Source organism: Ruditapes philippinarum, unplaced genomic scaffold, assembly GCF_026571515.1.
Source record: "Ruditapes philippinarum isolate M1 unplaced genomic scaffold, ASM2657151v2 ctg9027_1_1_1_1, whole genome shotgun sequence".
NCBI lineage: Eukaryota > Metazoa > Mollusca > Bivalvia > Venerida > Veneridae > Ruditapes > Ruditapes philippinarum.
Window position 1 is genome coordinate 34,758 of NW_026858018.1, and position 25,885 is coordinate 60,642.

Genomic DNA, 25,885 nt, shown 5'->3' on the forward strand with positions numbered 1-25,885 from the left:
GAATTCCTCAAGCATAAAATCACCGATTTTGATATCTTATTTCGATTCTAACACGGCATCAACAAATGAATGCTGCCGTACCTGATATCAAGCTCAATTGCCCCTGATTTGTTTCCGTATTTATTGTCAGCGAGTCACATTTTTAGTGGTTACGTCACTTCCGAGGGATCTCTTTGTTTCCAGATTTGTATAGCATAATAACGCACACTTTCGGTTCTTCTATGTTCAATAGGGAACAATACGGGTCGTGTAAGAATTCCAAATAGCGACTGCTTCCTCTAGTGTTAAGTGATCAAGTTTAAGTTTCAATGCGATGATAGATCAATAACTTAAAAACACTGTCTCTAAAACGTTTTATATTTGATTAATTCTTCTGCTTAGTACATTGCAACTTAGCGTTTACAGACCTGCATGCATATTGCCAAACGGATATCATTCATTTGTAATATTATCATTACATAAAGACACTGCAGACAGCGTACTATCACAGAATAGATCCTTTTATGAACACACCTTGCTTTACAGCATTCGTACGGAGGTCTAACTGCAAACAGACAAAAATCAATTTTCCTGCAAACATTTCTAGCAATTGAATTTGTGTTTAACTGTGAATTGAAATTCAGTTCTGTTTACATACCTGTCATTTTGGGTAGTAACATTGAAGCTAGCACTTAAAAGAATAGTTTATAAAGCAATGGTGTTTAATAATTGCGAGCAAATAAGTTAAGACAGGTTATTTTCTGAAGCAGAAGTTATCTGCGCACACACTGACTAACTTTTTATTAAGTAAAATTGTTTTACAGAAGGTAGTATTCGATACCTTCAAGTAAAAATTTGGAATATCATGTGACATTATTACCTGTTTTCCGGTGATATTGTTTTGAGATATCAGAAGTGATTTGTAAAAATGAAAATTTTACATCTTGTAATAATGGTGGTGTTATTCACTGAGTCTATACGTGGCCAGAGTGATACTTTCTCGCAGTATATAAAACTCTACAAAACACTTGAAAATAGGATGTACGGTAAAATTCGACCAGTTACTAACCAATCAAAACCAGTCACTGTAAATTATAGTGTTCATTTGTTAGGAATTAAAGGACTAGACGAAAAGGAACAACTATTGGAATGTTCTATTGCTCTTACTTGTCGCTGGACGTATGAAAATTTGAAGTGGAATGCATCTGAATTTGGTGATGTCAAAACGCTGACCTTCTCACCAAAGTTTGCATGGATACCTGACCTTACAATAAGCAATTCAGTAGACTCGATGTTTGTGTTAACTGAAGACAGTGGAAATATCAATAGAATAAAGGTCATGAGTAATGGTCATGCAGAATGGGATACTGGCGGGAACATACGTACATCATGTCAAATAGATATAACTAAATATCCATTTGACTCTCAATCGTGCACCATCATTATTGGTAAACTTGGGTATGATAGTGAAATATATCTATCTATATCATCTAAGACAGTTTCCACGACGACTTTTGAAAAGAATGGCGAGTGGAAGTTGAAAAGCGCCTTGATAGAGGAAAGATTAGTCCATGAGGACGTTACACAAATTTATGTCATATTAAATTTATCGCGATACTGGTTATTTTATGTTGTTAACGTTCTGTTGCCCGTGGCACTTCTATCTATTATGATGGTTTTCAGCTTTAAGATACCGCCCGTTAGCGGGGAACGTTTAGGTTACAATATGGCGTTACTCCTGTCTTTTGTTGTTCTTCTAAATCTGATTGGAGAATCTATGCCTAGAGTGTCAAAACAAGTTTCATACCTTCAGTTGTACGTAAGTTATCAGCTCAGTATGTCAGTTGTGATCACAATGTTGTCAATTTGGCAGGTGAGCTTACATTTTACCAAATCCAAAACAATCATCCCCTTTATTCTTAAACTCTATTTTTTCTTTTGCCGATGCAGAAAACCAAAGAGTGTTGCATCAAACAATGAAGAAGATGACAGTAGCGTTAGAAATACAGCAGCAAGTGACAACAAAGAGCAGATTCAATCAGGAATGGTTAATCAAATGACCCTAGATGAAGATGTCGTCACACAGAGCATTGATGAAATTTTGATGTGGATCTTTCTGACAATGTTTTTCATGTCAACGTCTTTGTTTCTGATTTCGATAGCTATTTGAAATCATAATGAGTTAAAATGGGCGTCTTTTATTTATCATCTAATTATGATGTGGTTGGTTTTAGATAATTTAATAGTTTGTTACGCATACTTTCATACATAATGAAATTTAATGTTTGGTAATAATAATGAAAAGCAATATATCACAATTAGATATTGTGACTAATATACGGTATGTTGTATTTTACATTTTTCATCGCAGAAAAAAAATGCGAAAAGGCGAAAAACAATTATTAGGCAAAATTATATTTGCCTCGTCTGGTTTTTGCATTCGGCGAACGAGCGGCAAAATTAAGCAAAACATTCGTGTATTCTTTTATGTGTCGTGTCTTTCTCTGTTCTATCTGAAAACACTCATATTACTTTATATTTTTCAGTTAAAAAATTAGCAGGTTTTCAGATGGTAATCTCAAGATCTTGTTTGGGGTTATCAAATAAAAAACACATATATGCTTGGATGGTATTAAGTTTACTTTTATCTATTGTTAACCCTTAACCTACTGGAACCAAAAGTGAACAGCCTTTGTCACCAGTATAGTACCAGGCCAGCGTGCACATCCATGCAGTCTGACCAGGCTCTATACTGTTTGCAGCTGAATTTTTGTATTTTGATATTAAAAGCCCTTGAAATTTGAATGGACTATTTCAAATTAAAAGCTGGACAGATCCATTATAGAAATATATAGCAGGTTAAGGGTTAAGCTACTGCCTCAATGGGTTTTTCAATTGAGATAATATTTCTTTGATCAAATGGTATATTATATCTGTCCTATAGAACTGCAACTGAATAAAACAATAGTTCATTTTTTGATATTTATATTACAGAATAAAGCAATACTATTCACACGAAAATCTTTGATAAGAGGAATGACTTTTGGTATTGATAATTAGAGATGGACCCTTGCAACATCTTACGGTTTGTAGGTATCTCAGTTAATTAGATTCGCTAGAACTTAAAGCCACGTAAACGATTTAAACGAACGGTAAACCTTCATTACTAGCAAGCTTATCGACAAGCGTTATCATAAAATACAGAAACATTTTACTAAATTGCATGTACATACTTTCGATTTAATTTAAAAATTCATTATCGATTTGAAAACTCTTCTGTGTCTATAGATTATGGGAATGTGATTAACTAACTTCGTTATATCTTGGGTCGTGGTAATTTTCTGCTTTCTTTCCTAAAATAATTGAACGTTTTATTAAAAAGGATAATAACATTTCTATTTTAAGACATATCGTATATTTATTGTTCAATCATTTTACTCAAAGATTGACAGACCTTAAAAACTTTCGAAACTAAATTGTCTTAACTTTCGTCTTGTGCTCCATATAGGTGATTTTCTTGCTGCTTTGCCTTCCTTTAAGGCATAGAGTAGTTTTGTTATGGTCCTTGGGTTAACTTTTTATTTTTGTTTACATGATCATTTCTGTGTTTTACTTATTTCATCCTTTTTAACAATAACAACTGTTGGAATTTCACTTGGCTGGAATTTCACTTTAATTACACTGTCTCAGGACGTAATGGAGCTAAGAGTGATGTTTGTTGTGCCATTAACCAGTTAAAACTCCCTATTTTTTTATTTTAAAAACCCCCCTCCCCCTATCTGTCCTCCTACCCCTTTCCCGTACACCGTTATCCGTTTGTAGGCCTTTTCATTATTTTCTTCTTTAATAACCTTGTAGGATTCTGCAGTGAACCAGTTTCAAGAGGCTTGTGCCATACTCTCAAAAGCCTACGGTGAAACTGCCAAAGAATGTGCAGATGCCTACTTCTGCTATGGACAAGCTTTATTAGACTTGGCTCGAATGGAGAATGGAGTGCTGGGAAACGCCCTTCAAGGAATATGATAAACAAGATCAACAAGGAAAGGCGGCGTTCAATGAATGCAACCCCCATATGACCCAGCAAGGCCCTTCAAGGAGTTGCTATTTCCTAATTTGAATAATTTATAATGACATCCCTTCCGTGATTTGCCTGTGTGTGTCTTGACCTGTGTTGTGATTTAGAATACCACACGTTTGTGTGGAACGGTTATGCTAAAATACTCCTTATATTTGTTGATTGGGGAATCAATGGTCTACACTATCTTAACAAGTGCCATACCCTCAGTTGTACAACAGTTATCAGCTCAGTAAATCCACCGTGTATCCACAGTAACTACAATTCACAAAATCAGAATCAATCATCCCCTTCATTATGAAACCGTATTTATTTTTCTGTCGATTTAATCCTCCCATTAAGTTCAACAGATAAAGCATCAAATTAGAAATCATGGGGATGCTGGTTTGATCCTCGGATAAGGCATTATTTCTGCTTGGCAGTTGATTTTGGATATTGACTCAAATTGTAATTTGTTTCTCAATGCTAATCCAGAAAGCATGCGGAATACGTAGTCAAACACTTGCCGAGAAATTGGTAATTACTGGTTATTTAACAAGAAACGCCAGTAAGATTTTTATATTTTTACTAACGATTTAGAGGATGAAAATATGTTCAGATATTTGTCTTTATATGTGCTGAAATGTCTGCAAATTCGACAGAATGCTGCAGTGTAATACAAATATTATTATACATGTATAATATGCTTTTATTCTTTTTTAAAAGCTGTTCTTGGGTTTTTGGTGTATTTTTACAGTTTCCAAAAGATACTTATTTGAAAAATACCTGAACCCAGTTTTGCTTTTATTGCATCTTAGCAATACGTACATTTATAGTGATTAGGCATTTTGTATTTACAAAACTACTTTGTACATTTTAGACAAATGATGTCACATTCAGTTTCTTTAAGTGATCAGCAACAAACATGCTCTGGAACCATTATTTAAAAGTAATAAAAGTCAGTTTTTGCATTTTCAAATAGTGAAAAATTAATTTGTCTCTGAGACTTCTCTGAGATACTTTAAACAATATTATTTTCCCACATATTTTATTTCACATGTAAGCAGTACTGTATAGTAAAGATAAGTGAAGATATTGCATTGTTATTGACTCTTATCAGCAGACTAAACAATACATACATGTAGTCTGAATTTTACTCATATTTCTGTTGTCATTGCCGTGTGCATTGAAAACATAAATTAATAACACGGAATTTCTACCATTTTCCTTAACTTAAAATACCTTTTAATTTTTGCAAAATTTGCAAAATTTATATAAGGCCTGAAAAATACTATTAAAACAGTCATTTTGTTTATTCTGTAATTGCTATATTTTATTCCTACTCCTCCTCGAAAGCAAATAAACACGCGAAATGTTAAAGGCAGACATAGAATAAATACTTTTTCAAGTAGGAAAATCTGGAAACAAAGTGATCCCTCGGAAGCATTTATCACAACAAAATTACATAAGAATTGCAGACTCGGTTTGATTGAGTCTGTACATTAGGGATAATGAATATGTGCAACATCCCTCGTGTTCCCTAGCATCGGCTCGAGCGGTACTCAATTCTCAACACTTAATATTGCTGGCATCAATGATCCCGAAGGACCAGAAAAACATAACAACACTTAAGTGAAGTACGGGGCCACCTTTTACAGCTGCCACACGGCACTTGACACCTGCTGTTGTGAAGTATAAAAATCTGGAAACAAAACATATGATAAACAAGATCAACAAGGAAAGGCGGCGTTCAATAAACGCAACCCCCACCCGACCCAGTTACAAGAGCCAGTCGACTTTCTAACGAAAAACTATCATGTTAACAACAATTACGTCCATTTAACGTGATTAAAAGAGCATTTGAAATTATTCATTGTCATTGTGTGTTGTACGTGCACATACTAAAAGAAGTTGGTATTCCTTTCCATATTAGTGATTGTAAATAGGGAAAAATGTATAATCTCTCACACGAACTAAAACGGTATGAAGAAGTTCTCAGCCACATGTTCTCTATTGTACAGAAATGAACCATGGTGACAATAAAAATTTAAACGCTATTTTTTTAATTAAGTCTATATAAAAAATCCTTTATAATTCAAACGAACAATAGAAATACATTTCAAATACGTTCTATTTACTTTTCATTATGTTTTAAAAGGTTTGGTGCGCCATTAACCGGTTTAATCAAATTGAAACATACGACCAGCATTATATGTACGGAACGTCAGAACTGCCTTCGAGACACATTTTTTTAAGTGGAACAGAATTTAAAATTTCATATCATCATTTTTTATTTCATATTTGACGTCATATTACATATAAACATTCGTCTTCTAAAGCCGCTTACAAATCTATGTCGTGATAATGCATCCGACACTGCTCTATATTAGGTAATAAGTGATAATTTGAAACACATTAGAGTGAAAAAATAATATTGTAGAGATTTGTTTAAATAATATAATGTACAAAATAAGTAGTTATACAAAAAATAAGAAAATGCAATATTTACACTTAGAGAGCAGCTTTCTGTACAGCAATTACCTCTGTATAATAGCAGTATCAACGTTTCTCAAAAAAATACTTCACAATAACTCTAACCCCTGCAGAGTAACAACTATCAGCAACTATCAAAATATATGTCTCACAAATAATCGATGACATAGGTAGTTTTTGTAATTATCTTATTAATCATATAAGAAACTGTTCTAAGTCAGTATTCAGTAAATAATTACGGCATAGATCACAATTATATTTACGATTTGTTTTATGTATCATTTGTTTTTAATTTCTAGTTCAGTCATGTATAATTGTTGTTTTTTCATCATTTTGAAAGATTTTTTGAAAATTTAAAGTTACCAAACTGAAACTGCACATAACTGAATTTAAAATAAGAAAAATTGAAACAAATGCAGTCCTATTCCATTTAGATAGTTCATTGACAGCGATAAGAACTCTACATGTTCAAATGCTTAAGTCATAAAAATTATCAAAAAGTGGGCTTTATTAGAATAAACAATAATAAATCATAATAAGTTTTAATTAGAACATTCAGTTGAATACGAATAAGAACAAGACAGAAATCTAAAAAAAACCTACATAGGATTCGTCCAAGTCAATGTCGAATGCTGGATTTTGGCTTAACATTCGATTGTTTCGATTTTTTTCCTTGTAAATGCTTTAGAAATACCGATGTTTCGTGTTGTCCGTTTCTCGATCACTTTAATATATTATGAAAACTAATCTGTACGCGAAATTAAAGTTTTATAAATAAGTATTATAAGAAAAAATATTTGCACGTCATTTCATTTACTGAATCTATACAACTACATTTCGCAAAAGTTATTTTTTATTTCAAATATTTGCATAAAGTTGAAAGCACTTAATTCTAAACGGTAAACTTAAAAAGAGACACTAAAATGCGTAATGCTATTTACTTTTATTACAATGAGTACGGATTGTTGTAAAAGCCTCATTTTCTGTTGCTATGGCGATATATATTTGCTGTAAAGCACATATGTTTAGCGTCGTCATTTTTATGATATCTTTCAATTATTATAAACTTTTTTCATAACTGATGTCATAGAAGCGTTCCTTGTTATCTCGGACAGTAAATTTTATGTTCCACTTTGTTATGGGTCTGCCCGTAATTAAAAGAAAACACCTTACATTGGATGGTGTTGTATGTTCTCATTCAGAGAACTCTGTAAATGTCTATTTTTCCATAATTAAAACGATTTTAATTGTTTCAGTTATTAAAAATACGTTTGTTGCAAGAACAATGAAAACAAAATTTGACAGGTACATTGTATATTTTGCTTTGACATAAAAAAGTTGATAAATTATGAAAAATCAGATGACAGTTGTTGGTTTCGTCACAAATCATACAAGCGTTTACTTTTTGTATTAAAATAAATATATATGGTTTCAAAATATATTTCCAAATAGCGACTGCTTACTATAATGTTGAGTGATCAAGTTTAAGTTTCAATGCAATGATAGATCAATAACTTAAAAACACTGTCTCTAAAACGTTTTATATTTGATTAATTCTTCTGCTTAGTACATTGTAACTTACAGACCTGTATGCATATATCATTCATGTGTAATACTATCATTACATAAAGACATCGCAGACAGCGTACTATCACAGAATAGATCCTTTTATGAACACACCTTGCTTTACAGCATTCGTACGGAGGTCTAACTGCCAACAGACAAAAATCAATTTTCCTGCAAACATTTCTAGCAATTGAATTTGTGTTTAACTTTGAATTGCAATTCAGTTTTGTTTACATTCCTGTCATTTTGGGTAGTAACATTGAAGCAAGCACTTAAAAGAATACTTTATAAATCAATGATGTTTAATAATTGCGAGCAAATAAGTTAAAACAAGTTATTTTCTGAAGCAGAAGTTATCTGCGCACACACTGACTAACTTTCATTAAGCAGTGTTAAGTAGAAGGTGGTATTCAATACCTTCAAGTAAAAATTTAGAATAACATGTGACATAATTACCTGTTTTCCGGTGATGTTGTTTCGAATTATCAAAAAGGATTTGTAAAAATGAAAATTTTACATCTTGTAATAATGGTGGTGTTATTCACTGAGTCTATACGTGGCCAGAGTGATACTTTCTCGCAGTATATAAAACTCTACAAAACACTTGAAAACAGGATGTACGGTAAAATTCGACCAGTTACTAACCAATCAAAACCAGTCACTGTAGATTATAGTGTTCATTTGTTAGGAATAAAAGGACTAGACGAAAAGGAACAACTATTGGAATGTTCGATTGCTCTTACTTGTCGCTGGACGTATGAAAATTTGAAGTGGAATGCGTCTGAATTTGGTAATGTCAAAACGCTGAACTTCTCACCAAAGTTTGCATGGATACCTGATCTTACAATCGGTAATTCAGTAGACTCGATTTTTGTACTTACTGAAGACAGTGGAAATATGAATCGAATAAAGGTCATGAGTAATGGTCATGCAGAATGGGTTACTGGCGGGAACATACGTACAGCATGTCAAATAGATATAACAAAATATCCATTTGACTCTCAATCGTGCACCATCATCATTGGTAAACTTGAGTATGACAGTGAAGTATATCTATCTATATCATCTAAGATAGTTTCGACGACGACTTTTGAAAAGAATGGCGAGTGGAAGTTGAAAAGCGCCGTGATAGAGGAAAGATTAGTCCATGAGGACGTTACACAAATTTATGTTACATTAAATTTATCGCGATACTGGTTATTTTATGTGGTTAACGTTCTGTTGCCCGTGGCACTTCTATCTATTATGATGGTTTTCAGCTTTAAGATACCGCCCGTTAGCGGGGAACGTTTAGGCTACAATATGTCTTTACTCCTGACATTTGTTGTTCTTCTAAATTTGATTGGAGAATCTATGCCTAGAGTATCTAAACAAGTGTCATACCTTCAGTTGTACGTAAGTTATCAGCTTAGTATGTCAGTAGTGATCACAATGTTGTCAATTTGGCAGGTGAGATTACATTTTACCAAATCCAAAACAAGCATCCCCTTTATTCTTAAACTTTATTCTTTCTTCTGCCGATGCAGAAAACCAAAGCGTGTTACATCAAACAATGTACAAGACGACAGTACCCTTGGAAAAACAACAGCAGTTGAAAACAAAGAGCAGATTCAATCAAGAACGGTTAATCAAATGACCCTGGATGAAGATGTCGTCACACAGAACAGTGATGGAATTTTGATGTGGATATTTCTGGCAATGTTTCTCGTGTCAACGTCTTTGTTTCTAATTTCAATAGCTATGTGAAATTCAAATAAATCAATTTTTATTCATCATCTTATTGTGATGTGATCGGTTTGAGATAATTTAATAATTTGTATTATCCACACTTTCAAAATTTAATGTTTGGTAATAATAATGAAAAGAAATATATCACAATATATACGGTCTGTTGTTTTTTTCCTTTTTTTACTTCGCAAAAAAATGCGAAAAGGCGAAAAAACAACTATTAGGCAAAGTTACACTTGTATCATTTTCGAGGCGAACGAGCGACAGATTATGTAAAATAAGTGTTGTAATGTTGTGCTTTTGTCTTTTATGTGTCGTGTCTTTCTTTGTTCAATTTAATAACACTCATATTACTTTATGTTTTCAGGTAAAAATTAATAGGTTTTAAGATTGGTAGTCTCAAGATCTTGTTTTGGGGTTATAAATATAAAACACGTGCATGCTTGAATGGTATGAACTATTATCTATGTTAACCCTTAATCTTCTGGAACCAAAAAAGATCAGCCTTTGTCACCAGTAAAGAGCCATTTTAGCGTGCAGATCCATGCAGTCTGACCAGGCTCTATACTGTTTGCAGCTGATTTTTTTTGTATTTTGATATTAAAATCGCTTGAACTCTGAACGGACTGTTCCAAATTAAAAGCTGGACAGGTCCATTATAGAAATATAGCAGGCAGGATCAGGGTTAAGCTAATGCCTCAATTGGTTTTTCAATTGAGATAATATTTCTTTGATCAAATTGTATATTATATTATTTGTCCTATAGAACTGCAACTGAATAAAACGAATTCTTGAAATTTTAGCTCATTTTTGATCTTCATATTATAGACAAAAGCAATACTATTCACACGAAAATCTTTTATAATTTTAAGTGATGACTTTTGGTATAGATATTTATCCACATTTAGATGGAGATGGACCCTTGCACCATCTTACGGGTTATAGGTAGCTCAGTTAATTAGATTCGCTAGAACTTAAAGCCACGTAAACGATTTTAACGAACGGTAAATTTTCATTACTAGCAAGCTCATCAAACAGGACAAGCGCTATCATAAAATACAGAAACATTTTATCAAATCATGTACATACTTTCGATTTAATTTAAAAATTCAATACCGATTTGAAAACTCTTCTGTGTCTATAGATTATGGGGATGTGATTTACTAACTTCGTAATATCTTGGGTCGTGATAATTTTCTGCTTTCTTTCCTAAAATAATTGAACGTTTTATTAAAAAGGGTAATGACATTTCTATTTTAAAACATATCGTATGCTTATTGTTTAACCATTTTACTCAAAGATTGACAGACCTTAAAAACTTCGAAACTGAATTGTCTTTACTTTCGTCTTGTGCTCCATATAGGTGATTTTTTTTGCTGCTTTGCCTTCCTTTAAGGCATAGAGTAGTTTTGTTATGGTTCTTGGGTTAACTTTTTATTTTTGTTTACATGATCATTTCTGTGTTTTACTTATTTCATCTTTTTTAACAATAACAACTGTTGGAATTTCACTTGGCTTGAATTTCACTTTAATTACACTGTCTCAGTAACATAATGGAGCTAAGAGTGATGTTTGTTGTGCCATTAACCAGTTAACCCTCCCTTTTTTTAAAAAAAAAAAAACCCTCCCCCTATCTGTCCTATTGCCCCTTTCCCGTACACCGTTATCCGTTTGTAGGCCTTTTCATTAATTTTCTTCTTTAATAACCTTGTAGGATTCTATGATTTCCTAATTTGAATAATTTATAATGAGATCCCTTCCGTGATTTGCCTGTGTGTGTCTTGACCTGTGTTGAGATTTAGAATACCACACGTGTGTGTGGAACGGTTATGCTAAAATATGACGTTACTCCTTATATTTGTTGATTGGGGAATCAATGGTCTACAGTATCTTATCAAGTGCCATACCCTCAGTTGTACAACAGTTATCAGCTCAGTAAATCCACCGTGTATCCACAGTAACTACAATTCACAAAATCAGAATCAATCATCCCCTTCATTATGAAACCGTATTTATTTTTCTGTCGATTTAATCCTCCCATTAAGTTCAACAGATAAAGCATCAAATTAGAAATCATGGGGATGCTGGTTTGATCCTCGGATAAGGCATTATTTCTGCTTGGCAGTTGATTTCGGATATTGACTCAAATTGTAATTTGTTTCTCAATGCTAATCCAGAAAGCATGCGGAATACGTAGTCAAACACTTGCCGAGAAATTGGTAATTACTGATTATTTAACAAGAAACGCCAGTAAGATTTTATATTTTTATTAACTATTTAGAGGATGAAAATATTTTCAGATATTTGTATTTAGATGTGTTGACATGTCTGCAAATTCGACAGAATGCTGCAGTGTAATACAAATATTATTATACATGTATAATATGCTTTTATTCTTTTTAAAAGCTGTTCTTGGGTTTTTGGTGTATTTTTACAGTTTCCAAAAGATTTGAAAAATACCTGAACCCAGTTTTGCTTTTATTGCATCTTAGCAATACGTACATTTATAGTGATTAGGTATTTTGTATTTACAAAACTACTTTGTACATTTTAGACAAATGATGTCACATTCAGTTTCTTTAAGTGATCAGCAACAAACATGCTCTGAAACCATTATTTAAATGTAATATAAGTCATTTTTTGCATTTTCAAATAGTGAAAAATTAATTTGTTTCTGAGACTTCTCTGAGATATTTTAAACAATATAATTTTCCGACATATTTTATTTCACATGTAAGCAGCACTGTATAGTAAAGATAAGTGAAGATATTGCATTGTTATTGACTCTTAACAGCAGACTAAACAATACATACATGTAGTCTGAATTTTACTCATATTTCTGTTGTCTTTGCCGTGTGCATTGAAAAAATAAATTAATAACACGGAATTTCTACCATTTTCCTTAACTTAAAATACCTTTTAATTTTGCAAAATTTATATAAGGCCTGACAAAATACTATTAAAACATTCATTTTGTTTATTCTGTAATTGCTATATTTTATTCCTACTCCTCGAAAGCAAATAAACACTTTGCGAAATGTTAAAGGCGGACATAGAATAAATACTTTTTCAAGTAGAAGTTGACTTTCTAACGAAATACTATCAAGTTAACAACAATTAAGTCCATTAAACTTGATTTAAACAGCATTTGAAAATATTCATTATCATTGTGTGTTGAACGTGCACATATTAAAGCAAGTTGATAATATTCATTTCCACATTAGTGATTATGAAATAGGGAAAAATATATCATCTCTCACACGAACTGAAATGGAATAAAGAAGTACTCAGCCACATGTTGTCTAGAGTACAGAAATGAACCATGGTCACGAAAACAATTTAAACACTATTTTTTTTAATTGAGTCTATATAAAAATCCTTTATATTTCAAACTAACACAAATGAAATACATTTCAAATACGTTCGTTTTACTTTCATTTTGTTTTTATAAAGGTTAAAAATATCATCACGAGGGAGGAACTGTTACACGAGAGATGGAGTTCTTATGATAACTTGTCAAGAGTTCTTGTGCTAACTGTTACGGAGTTCGTCGGAAATCATTTGTATATACTACAGAAACACTCGTCAAAAAGTGAGTCTTAGGTGCTAAATTAAACTTTAATGATTAAGCTTGCCTTACACTTTGTATTATGTGTTAAAACTAATTCATAGTCCATTTTTTATCGCCTCTTGTTTAAAATCTGGTAGTTTTGAGTAAAATTTCCAAATTATTTGCCAATTCGCACCTATTGACCTGTTTATTTCTGGTCTTCATCTTTGCCGTCTATAATTACCTTATTATAATTCAAAATTGCACACATAAACAAATTTTTACCCGATTTTTCAAATGTCCTGGAGTTCTAGTGATAACTCTGAAGCTGTCCTAGAGTTCCAATGATAACTTTTGTTACTGTCAGTGTGTTTCTTGCGCTAAATCATGGCACATTTTCTCACAAGATAAATTTGTAACATGGCCGCCTTAAACTGTGTTTCACTGGCCGTTACAGATGGACGATTTTGTTCCCTCTCTTTATAAACAAAAATTATGTAAAAAGCACATTTTTCAGATCACAACCGAGAGCTACCCATTTGTCCAATGCTGCAGCATGGTCGCCTGGGGTCCGCGTGACATTTTCATTTAGATGATGCGGCGATTTCGTCTCCTAGTACATGCATTAACCATATTTATGTAAATTTAACATCACCTTTCGGAGCAAACCTTGCGCTAGTATGGGTACGATTCCTTTGCAGATTAATAAAGGCAATAGCTTGAGATTTTCTTAACTGCAATATGAGACACATGGTGATAGCCCAAAAAGCAGGGACGACAGAGTCCCGCTAGGCATTGGCCGTTCCCGGTGTGGAGGTTTTGTTCTTTCTATAAACTCTATAAAATTTTCTAAAACCGCGTGTTAATCATCGGTCAAATAACGTTTTTACAATATTTTTTGGTGTTGGCCAACATGAAATGATTTGTCCAATAAATGAATACCAAATCTAAAAGATATATTTGTGACATATAGAAAAATATATATATTGCAATTAGAAGAATATCATAATTTATTTGAAATATGCAAAATACTATGCATCATATATGAAAGGTAAGTATCTTTATTCTATTTTAAAAACACAACGACATGTAAATAAGCTCAGTCTACCTTTCAGATTTATATACTAGCGTGAGAAGACACATCTGTTTGGAGTGATCCGGATGTACTTTAATGACAAGATGTGCAATTATCCTTTATCTTATATGAAAAGCCTTTAATATTTTCAAGTCATATTTTTTGCAGCATCGGCATCCTGAAATGCTTGATTTTGACAATAATTTCTGTTATCAAAGTGTCACGATTTTCACGACAACCAAAGCAAGCAGTATGACACTACTATAAGGTTAAGGAAAGAAATTACAACTGTTATTTTAGATGAATTTTTATGCGTTCAAGTAAAAAAAAACAAAATATATTACAACAATTAATACAATGTTGCATATTCCAATTAATTTTTATTTCTTACCAAGTTATAAGCCAAATGATAACATTAGTTTTGTTGAGTCACTTTGCACGGCATTTCCGTAAGCCGATTGATATATTTGACGTTTTATTTTTTTATTTTTTTCCGATCGTCTGTTTTGTTGAATTGCACTTTTTGTGCTCTAAGATCTATTCAGATAATTAGTTTTAGTATTGTGCACTGGAGGACTTCCTATTATATTTTGTTTCTTTCCTCTGGGATTCTGTTTCTCTCTATAAAAACTGACTGCGTCATAATGCCAAATAATACATATATTTGTATCTACATATACTTGTATCACAAAAAGCACTCTGCAGCAAAACGAACGAACTTAACTTGCTATACAATATACAGTATAGCTTTGATCCATTCTAATGCAGAACTCTGCAAGCGACTGTTCCTTTTGTTTCACTACAGAGTTAACAACAATGTCATTTTCACACTGGCATTGTTCAAGTCACTTAAAATGTCACTATTTAACCCAATTATTCATGATCAATTCGGGCAAAATGCGTAGTATAGAAATGAACTTGACAATACTTATCAATATTGATAAGTTGATTAGTTCCATTCATGTAAAATGATAAAAGAACGCGGGGTGTGATTACATGTTCCTGATACTGTTGTTTTAGTATAGCCCCAGTGCGGTAGTACTCGGACAAATTTATTACAAATGACACGGTAAAACAGGAACACATGAAAGAGAACTTGCCTTTATAAAATCAATATAACAGTATTCCCTATCTTTTGAAACAAAACAAGAAATAACCGATTCCATAGGTGTATCCGTTTTATAGAACACTTGGATACAAGTGTACACACTGCACACTATTTTAGGGTGGGGGAAATCCCGGGATCCGGGACGCCCGGGATCCGGGATCGTATTAGATATAGAGGGAAAACTAATAAACTATATTTGTGTTGATTATTGTCGTAATGAATGGCGATTAAACGTTAAGTTTTTATTTTTTATTGTATGTCATGAACGTAAAATTAATTTAACGTAGGATATAAATATATTTACAGCTATTTATTAACAACCTTAAAATGCGGAAATCACAATACTTTTTAATTATATGCCTAATTTATTGGAAAAATTAAAGACTATTTACTTGAATTGGTCAAATCCCGGGATCCCAATATGTTTTAATACGATCCCAGTTTTTTTGAAAACTATATTCTTCTACTGGCCAATTCCTGGGATCTCTATATATTTTAATACGATCCCGGCTTTTCTGAAAACTATATTCTTGAACTGGTCAATTCCCGGGATCCCTATATGTTTAAATACGATCCCGGCTTTTCTGGCCGAATTGATTGACTACTTGTGTTTACTTTTTCTTCTTGCATATTAGCGCTCTTGATGCCCAATATAAAACGACTTCCATTGCCATTACATGTACTTACAATATTAAATAAGAATTTGTGTGTGCGTGACATTCTGAGGTCAATTAATTAACGCTTTTGTCTGTGAAAAAATACGTTATTTTTAAAGACTTTTTTATAACTACTACAAATCAAACTTATTCAGAAATCTCTACAAAAACATTCAAATAATAATAATAATAATAAAAAACCAGAGTAGTTGGTCAATTAATTCCCGGGATTACTATATGTTTAATACAATCCCAGGTCCCGGCTTTTCTATAGGCAATCCCGGGATCCCCCCACCCTATTTTAGTTCTAAGTGAAGAAGTGCTCGTACATCCGGTTTTTTAAACTATATAATTTTCTCTGAAATCACTCCATACAGACGTACCTAAACTGAATAAATATCACAAATTCAAATAGTGAATAGTTTTACTGAAATTCTTACAGTACAGAAATTAATTATTTTCCTTCTGTGGAAATGCTAACAAAATACAAAAAAGTTAGTAAATATTGTATCTGCATGTGAACAATTGTTAAACAAAATAAATATTGTGAATACTGGAACATTTTTTTTACATTTTATATTTCTGTCAATGAATAAATCATTTAAACAAGTCACTGTGTTTGTTTTTATTGTTTTGTTTTGTTGTTTTAATGTTTTAATACAAGTTATTCTTCCTGACACATTTCACAAAGCCACTCATCTTTTGTTACCAGACTCAAATCAAAGAGAGTTTGTAAACAACTTGGTAAACATATAATGACCTTTCATATATGACGTTGTCGCATGGTACCCAAAAGCCCCTGTCTCTTAATTTGAATATTGAACAGTTAATACCATTGTCAGCGTAGTCACAATCAGAGTTTATCTCCATATGTATTTCAGCTGTTGTTGAGGATGTTTAGGCACTCTAAGAACCGGATGAATTCATGTCTGCAACTGTGATCCATCCCACATCTTCAATACTTTTTCCTTTTTTGTTTAGGTTTGACAAGTGGATGTTCAACAATTTTCACGACTGCTAGCAATGTTCATTTCAAGTTCAATAGTGTTTGACACATGATTTGGATTTAACGGGAACATGCCAGTCTTGTAAAATGCTGACATGATATAATGAGGTAAAATGCGTTTGATCCCATGGTAAAGAAGACTTGCAAATTCATCTCTTGGCACCACATATGCCCAAACATATCCAATTGACAGAGCTGATTTTGTCATCGTTTGTTTCAGAGGATGAAAGACTCCTTTATCCAGAGGCTGTAGCAATTGAGTATCATGATAAGGCAAAAGTAAAAGTTCAATACCTTCCTCAATAACAAGATCTATCAAATCAGGGCAAACGTTTGATGCATGATTGTCCATAGTTAGAAGTAATAGCCGTTGTGACCCACAGTTGTGTACAAATATGTCGCGGAACCAATGGAAAAATTATTTCATGTTGATGTTACCATTCCCAGTTGCAGAAAGTTGGTATTCTTTGGGAGTAAATTCGCAATTAGGTGGCAATGTTTTCTCATATATCATGCAAGGTGACGTTACCTGCAGCAGATATTGCCAGATGAACTGTAATATAACCTGTAAATTTAACTACTTGCTAGTCTGAATGCTCGCCTTTTCGGCTGAATTTTAAATTCATTTTTTTTCTCTAGCACTGAATCCACTTTCATAACAAATGAATAGGCATTGTGGCTTATTATGAAGATTTTTTTATGTAAAATTTATCTGAAAGATGATCTTTACTCTTTATTTAGTCACTAATGCAGTCTTTCATATTAAAAAAGATGAAAAAATTTAGATAATTGATATCCCATTTACAAAAGAAGCAGGAGAAGCTATTCTTTTTTGTTTTACCTTGTTTCACAGTCTAAAAATAATTGTTTGCTTACAAACGAATTCAAATTCAGGTTTATTTACTTTTATGATTATTTTTTTACCTTTTGATATAAATTGTATAAATATTTTAAGTAGAATAAGATATTAAAAGTTGTTTATTTTCATGTGATATACGGACACCAAGTCAGCAATGTTCTTTATTTTCTTGTTTAGGCTCACGTGAAAAAACGGATGTTTGTGAAAATAACGAATAAACAAAAGGAAATAGCAATAATTATTGTCAACGGCAATGTAAAGTTTACTTCTCAAATATTAATGTATGACATAATAAACGGTGTTTATGGTGTAATTGCGCGAGAACTACTGCACGTACGAAGACTACTGCACTGAGGCTATGAAAATATAGATATTCTAAATGGAAATGCATACCTTGCAATACTTGAAGCGGTATTGATTGTGTTTGTATACCGTCAGAATGACTCTTTCTCGTAGTTTATTATCCGACCAGTACCTATAAAATCAAAAACAGTTACAGTTAATGTTAACCAACATTTATTAGAAATCAAAGGATTGGAGGAAAAGGAACAACCATTGGAATCTGCCGTTATTGGAAGAAAGAACTTGTCTAAATATGTAGAAGTCAGAACGCTTACCTTTGCACCAACGATTTGTTGATGTGCTGATCTTACAATTAGTAATTAAGTAGACTAGAAGTACAAAACGACAGAATTAAAAATGTTGCAGGCTCAGTCTTATTGAGCCTGTTCATGGACGTTACCGTCAAGTGCAAACTACATTCCATGCCACCTAGCACCGACTTAAGCAGAATTCATCATTTAAACATGAAATGGCAATATCTTGAATTTAGAAACATCTGCAGAATAGTTCAATGTGAAAATTCCGTGCCATTCCATGAAAAGTGACATAACGGTCCCCAAGTTGTAGAAAGTGTGTGCCTTAAACGAGAAAACAATGGGCGGAACTAAATGGAATTTTGAAAGGGGATCAGAGATTAAGAAACCTGCATATCACAGATAAGACGCCATAAGACAAGTGTAAGGGTGGTTCAACATTATTAAAGTAGGAATATTTTAACCACCCAAATCAAAAATGCAAAATGGTTGAAATTCAAAAATATCACACCAACACAGCAGGTCAAAGGAAAGGAAAGATGATTTTGGCTAACCTCGGGTGTTACAACTTCAAAGCATCACCAGCTAAGAGATGCATAGACTCCAGTTATTCGCCTCTTACGACCACGCAGGGATAAACGGTTGCTAGAACTCTTATTAGAAATAAAGGGAGTCCCAATATCTTTGTTCGACAAACACTCAATAATTTATATTTATGGTGTTATAAAGAACCTTAAAGTTATATGAAAAAAGTACAACTTTTTAAGTAGCACCTATTTATTAAAAGCCACAATGTGATTTGTTTTCCATAATTTCGATTCATAGATTTATAGATTTTGCGCTGATCTACATGCGTTCAATGTAATAAACAAAACATAAGCGGAACTATTAAATGAGGACATATATTCTGTTGAGCTCTTAAACGTTTTACCATTGAATAAATCAGTTTTGATTTTAATTATGACTTATTTCACTTTTGTATATTGATCTTATTTTGAGAGTGAGGGCAACTGTCGCATGCAGAATGCTTCATCTATGTTTACAAGTAGCAATATGAAGATCACGAGGCCTATAGTAAGTGTCAAGTAGACAATGGTGACTCATAAAAAGCCTGTGTTAAATTAACACTGATGACAAGTAAGTTCCTTTGGGCAATTAATGTCATTTTCATAACAACATTTAGCGTGACATCAAATGAGGAATGGAGTAGAAATAACAGCCGAGATGCAGTCTATGGGTGTTTTGATTTCTATATACTTATAGTTCATTGGTTTATTAAACGTATTCCGCACATATTTAGAGATTAAAATGGTTGAAATAAATAGATAAAGTATGCCAAATTTGACGAAAGAATTTTTATATTCAAAAATTTCAAAAAAACGTTGTCTAATTTTGTATAATCAAGAAAGGATAAGTAAGAAGAAATAATTTTGTATAAGTAGACTGTTATTATCATTTTATTTGCTTTCCTGGCGTTGATATGTGCAACATAATGAGCGGGAAAATAGCTGCAATGCGAAAGGGAAAGAAATGTTACCACTTTAGTAATTTGTTACTACATTCAAGCTTAATCAAATCAGAACTTAAGTATTCAAATGTTGATTGTTATAAAGAATGAACAGAATAAGAACTTGTTGTAATAACTGAGTTATGTGTTTAGTTTCCTAATTCTTTTCTTGCATATCAGACTGATATTTCCGTTATTTTTACCCATGCTAAAAATTTCGTACTTGTAAAGTCGTAAAGACGTAACTAGTTAACCACATAACTAACTAGTTAATTAAGAGGTTAACTAGTTACGTAATGTGAGTTAGAATCAACCAACTTTACAGGAATAATGATCAACATCACTGTGAAACTATGCACCTGGGGTTTTGCATGTGGATTTTTTCGGTTTTGTTAGAGTTATTGCCCTTAATTTAGTATAAATTTACAATTTTCAACTTGTTAATGCATAACTCAAAAAAAAGTTTACCTGTAGGTCTGAAAGTTTACAAGAATGTTGATCAGCCATGTACTTATGCACCTTGGGGTTTGCTTGTGGATTTATTCATTATTTGTAAAGTTCTTGCCCTTACTTAGTAAACGATGTTTAGTTTTCAACTTGTAGCACATGTAGCCTAAAAATATTTGACTCAAAGTCATGAGATTGAGAAAACAGTGGAGTGGGGGGGGGGGGTGCACTCATTTCTAGTTTGCATCGGATTCGTTCAAGATTGTAAATTCTTCACTCAGTTTTTAATTCATTTGTGCTTAATTTAAGTTCTTAATGAAATTAATAAATGATAATAGATCTTACATTATACAACGTCCTCAAGTATACAACAAATAACATAATTGAGCCGTGTCACGACAAAACCAACATAATGGGTTTGCGACCAGCATGGATCCAGACCATCCTGCGCATCCGCGCAGTCTTATCAGGATCCATGCTGTTCGCTTACCAACCCTATTACAAGTTGAGAAACTGATAGCGAACAGCATGGATCCTGATCAGACTGCGTGGATGCGCAGGCTGGTCTGGATCCATGCTGGTCGCAAATGCACTATGTTGGTTTTGTCGTGACATGGTTCATATCTAAAGTGAAGGATGATATATTATTTGAATCTTGGTGGTGTCCGCTCACAAACATTATGTTTAAACGTTGCTTGTGACATGTCAAGTTTAAAACAATCTAACACTTGCTTTGTTACATTATGATTATATAATCATGAAAAATTAGACAACAGCAAAACGAATTCAATAAAAGAAGTGTTTAATAATGCCTATAAAAGTGTATTGTTTAAATTGCGCCGATGTTAATTATGTAAATTTTACTTAAAATGTATTGTTTATGATAATATCTTTTCACTTAAAAGAATCTACATCATTTCATGAACATAGTGTTGATATATTAAAACTATATCATGAATTCACCAATTTATACTTCTTGAATACATATTAAGTTCCAAAATTTATTTACTTAAAGATAAACATGTAATAAAACTTTTTCCCAAAGATGTCTATGTTACTATTCGAAGAAAGGGACTTAATTCAAAATGTAAAGAATTTTAAAAAATTCTGCCAAAAAAACGACACCATCTGTTTCAAAAAAATTGTTGTTTTCAGCAGGTTAATTAGTTTGAGATCAGATAAACCGCACAGTTGCATCTTGTGTAGTTACAAATGTCTTCAGTTTCAGGTTTATAAGATAAATTTGTTTAACATATTTCCCGTTCATGTCAACACCAAAATAAGAACTGTTTTGTTTTTTTTAGGACTATAAAGTATATTATGTGAAACGTGTAACAGTATAAAGAATAACTTGAAGGTTCACAAAATATCTCTCCATAGATTTAAGACAAAATTTTCTTTAAAACAAAAACAACTACGTAAATGGTTCCGATATGAGGTACACATGGGTCACATCAGTTTATTCTAGTCTATCAAATGAAATCTATGAAATCTTTCGGAGCACACAGCTAAGATATAATTATATATTGGTTCGGCCTTGATATTCTCTACATATATGTATACTTATGATTTAAAAGGAAGCTTGCTGCGTAATGCATATTTGAGAACGATGTATTAAGAAAAACACTAAAAAATATCATAATTTTTGAGAATTTATTTATACATTTCTAGCAGTTTTGACCTAGGTCTATAATGACAACTACGGAACGAAAAGATCGGTAGGAAGTTAGCAGTAGCAGTGAGCAGTAGCAAATTTATAAAACATGAAATTGGCAGTAGCAGTAGGACGGCAGTAGAAGACGTGAAATTGGCAGTAGCAGTAGCTCAGCAGTAGCAGTAGAAAAATTATAAAACGTGAAATTGGCAGTAGCAGTAGCAAAATTATAAAATGTGAAATTGGCAGTAGCAGTAGCTCAGCAGTAGCAGTAGCACAATAATAAAACGTGAAGTTGGCAGTAGCATAAGCAGTAGCAAAATTATAAAACGTGAAGTTGGCAGTAGCAGTAGTTCAGCAGTAGCAGTGGCAAAATTATAAAAAGTAAAGTTGGCAGTAGCAGTAGCTCAGCAGTAGCATTAGCAAAATTATAAAACGTGAAATTAGCAGTAGCAGCTAGTAGCTCAGCAGTAGCAGTAGCAAAAATTATTAAAATGTGAAGTTGGCAGTAGTAGTAGCTCAGCCAAAGCAGAAACAAAATTATTAAACGTGAAGTTGACAGAAGCTCAGCTGTAGCAGTAGCAAAATTATAAAACGTGAAGTTGGCAGTAGCAGTAGCTCAGCAGTAGCAGTAGCAAAATTATAAAACTTGAAGTTGGCAGTAGCAGTAACTCAGCAGTAGAAGTAGCAAAATTATAAAACGTGAAGTTAGCAGTAGCTCAGCAGTAGCGGTAGAAAAATTATAAAATGTGAAATTGGCAGTAGCAGTAGCTCAGCAGTAGCAGTAGCAAAAATATGAAACGTGAAATTGGCAGTAGCAGTAGCTCAGCATTAGCAGTAGCAAAATTATAAAACGTGAAATTGGCAGTAGCAGTAGCTCAGCAACAGCAGTAGCAAAATTATAAAGGTAAAGGTGGCAGTAGCAGAAGCTCAGCTGTAGCAGTAGAAAAATTATAAAACGTAAAATTGGCAGTGGCAGTAACTCATCAGTAGCAGTTGCAAATATTTGGATATGAATTAATGAATACAACTTATAAGTAAAAAGTTTTGTGGAAGATATTTTGTTTTGATGATGGTATTTTATTATTTGATTTACCTCCTTTGTTTGACACATCGAATAAATTCAATGTACGTAGAGTTACTCAAAAAAATAAATGAATGGACATTTCAATTAAACGCCAATTGTATACAATAAAAGTTTACTTGAATATGGAGATAAATTTCAATTAGAAATAAACATATTTAGAAATCTGTACAGTAGCTTTCCCAAAATTATTCATGTGCCAGCTAGTATCGATAAGATCATCAAAATCACTTATTTGTTTATTATTCTTTGTTTGCATGTCAAATTGAATCTTCATTCATATCAAATATCGAAACAGGCTTAACATAAATTATTCAAACTTGCTTTACACGTCGATTGCTGTATATTAATGTTGATTTCTGTTTGCATTACCTGGGGGAAGAAATCATGAAAATATATTTTCGTCTCTTTCATCATCAATATCTATTATTTTTTGATGATTTTTTTTGCATGTAAGTTCAATTCAACCCATAAGGCAAAATTAGGCAAAGCTTATGAACGGGGAAGTCGTTAAAAATTAGTTTCATTCTTTCCGTTTTAAAGGTGTCATTCGGTATTTAATGCAGCGCTTCCGTTTTCACTCGGAACACTCGACGATTATTATTAATCCGAAAAGTTGAGATTTGTCTAATCTGGTTCCCTGTCCTATTATGGTTCCCATCCAAGACAGAAACAGTTTTACAAATATTTACGCATAATAAGCATAATTAAAGAATTTTCAGAAATAAATACGTTTTTCAGTGCACAAGATCAAACGCCAGTCCCAAACTGGGGGAAGTGGAGGACAAGCTCCAAGCTTTGATCCAAACAGCGTTAATCAATTAACAGCCAAAATGTTAGACCCTAGCAAACAACAGCTCGGTGCTAGCAATGGTGCTGGCTCGGTTAATGGTGCATCGTTTGATCCTGATCAGTTCAACACAATGAAGTTTAATTTCTTTAACCCTCAAGCTCAGTCAAGTAGATTTTATTTTACTTCTTGTTGTCTTCCGTTCAAAACTATTTGATTTAGACGAGATATAACCCAGCTTAAAGCCTTGATCTTGACTATTGGTGACTCTTTGTTGATAGCACGAACTAGAAACAGTCACCGCCTTCTGTAAGAAGTTTGATAGCTTTTAAGACTTTCAAGATAACATAATATATTATTATTGTATTTTTATTACTTACTATCCTTATTAACTTATCGACAAATCGACAATTTCAAATAAATTTCGTCCGAGAACCCCAAAGAGCAATAAATAAAACTAGACCTGTTTGATTTGGTTTGTTCGTGAGAGATACATGTACGTAAGACTTCTCTCATGTCCCTAGCAAAATAATCCATTTTCGCATAACTGAATGTAAAGATGTATGCTAAATATGGGTAGACAAATGTATGAAAATTGAATTTAAAAGTTAAAAAATCTATATTTCCACAGACCATAAAGTGAAAACAAGAGCGATCAGTAATCACATGTGTTGCCTCATGATGGCCAATTTCATGTTGAGACAAATTTTGTGACAGACGGACAGACAGACGGACAGTGCACAACTAGACTTGGTACTGATCATTCCTGTAAAGTTTGGATAAAATTGCACCAGTAGTTTATGATGAGTAGTCCGGACAAGCTTTTGCGAATCTGACAACACACAGAAAAAAACACCTTTTTATCAAAGGGCCATAACTCGACCAAAAATCATTCAACCAGAAAACCCGTACAAAATGCGGAAGGACTTGAGCTACAGATCAATCCTGTAAAGTTTCATTGAAATTGCATTAGTGGTATAAGAGAAGTAGTCTGGACAAACTTTAAAAGTAAAATTATTAAAGGGCCATAACTCTGACAAAAATCATTGAACCGGAAAATGCTGACAATATGCACAACTACACTTGGTACTAATCATTCCTGTAAAATTTGGATGAAATTGCACCAGTAGTTTATGAGTAGTCTGGACAAGTTTTGTGACGGACGGACGGACGGACGGACAGACAGACAGACAGACGACGGAGAAGTGATCCCTATATGTCGCCACTAGACACGAAAAATCCCAGCAACATTGATTTATTTTCAGGCGATGGCAGTGGCAGTAGTAGTGGTTGCAGCAGCGGGGGCGGATCTGCACCGACTTTTGACGCAAACAAAGTCAATCAAGTGCAGATATATTTTCTAGACCCTTCCCAGCCCAAACTAGGTCAGGGTGGGGCGGAGGGGGCAGCTGATCTACTGGAAATTTTGACCCAGATAAATACAACTCGATGTCTTTTAACTTTTTCAACCCACAAGCTCAAGTTGGGAGATAAATTGAAAATGCAAATGTGTAATAAAGTGCTGATAAAACCAGCTACAATTCTGTGTAAGCCTCAGTTATAATACTTACTTATTTCAACTAAAAGAATAAGTAGATGTGATTCTAACATTACAATTAATAATTATAAAATCATTGATTTTTCAATTGTTCTCAATGTCATTTCATGCGAAGTGAACTTAGAAATGCTGCTATTGCAAACCACGCTTCCCGCTTTTCGCAGTTATGCTGAAT

The 25,885-nt window shown here is 33.1% G+C and overlaps 2 protein-coding genes across 2 annotated transcripts; both read left to right on the plus strand.

Annotated features, from left to right (window-relative positions):
- Positions 1-931: 931 nt before the first annotated feature.
- LOC132751818 (neuronal acetylcholine receptor subunit alpha-7-like) lies at positions 932-4,002 on the plus strand. The gene is made up of 2 exons (XM_060742037.1): positions 932-2,026; positions 3,838-4,002. The coding sequence occupies exons 1-2, from the start codon at positions 932-934 to the stop codon at positions 4,000-4,002; spliced, it is 1,260 nt and encodes a 419-aa protein (XP_060598020.1).
- Positions 4,003-8,620: 4,618 nt separating this feature from the next.
- Positions 8,621-25,716, plus strand: LOC132751816 (neuronal acetylcholine receptor subunit alpha-7-like). The gene is made up of 3 exons (XM_060742035.1): positions 8,621-9,758; positions 24,104-24,322; positions 25,418-25,716. Exons 1-3 carry the CDS (start codon positions 8,621-8,623, stop codon positions 25,714-25,716), a joined length of 1,656 nt encoding a protein of 551 aa, XP_060598018.1.
- The last annotated feature ends 169 nt before the right edge of the window (positions 25,717-25,885 follow it).

Coding starts and splice junctions, on each gene's coding strand:
- LOC132751818 (XM_060742037.1), top strand. CDS start 932: ATGGTGGTGTTATTCACTGAGTCTATACGTGGCCAGAGTGATACTTTC. Junction 2,027..3,837: donor AGCAGATTCAATCAGGAATG/GTTAATCAAATG, acceptor ATAACCTTGTAG/GATTCTGCAGTGAACCAGTT.
- LOC132751816 (XM_060742035.1), top strand. CDS start 8,621: ATGGTGGTGTTATTCACTGAGTCTATACGTGGCCAGAGTGATACTTTC. Junction 9,759..24,103: donor AGATGTCGTCACACAGAACA/GTGATGGAATTT, acceptor TACGTTTTTCAG/TGCACAAGATCAAACGCCAG. Junction 24,323..25,417: donor TAACCCTCAAGCTCAGTCAA/GTAGATTTTATT, acceptor ATTTATTTTCAG/GCGATGGCAGTGGCAGTAGT.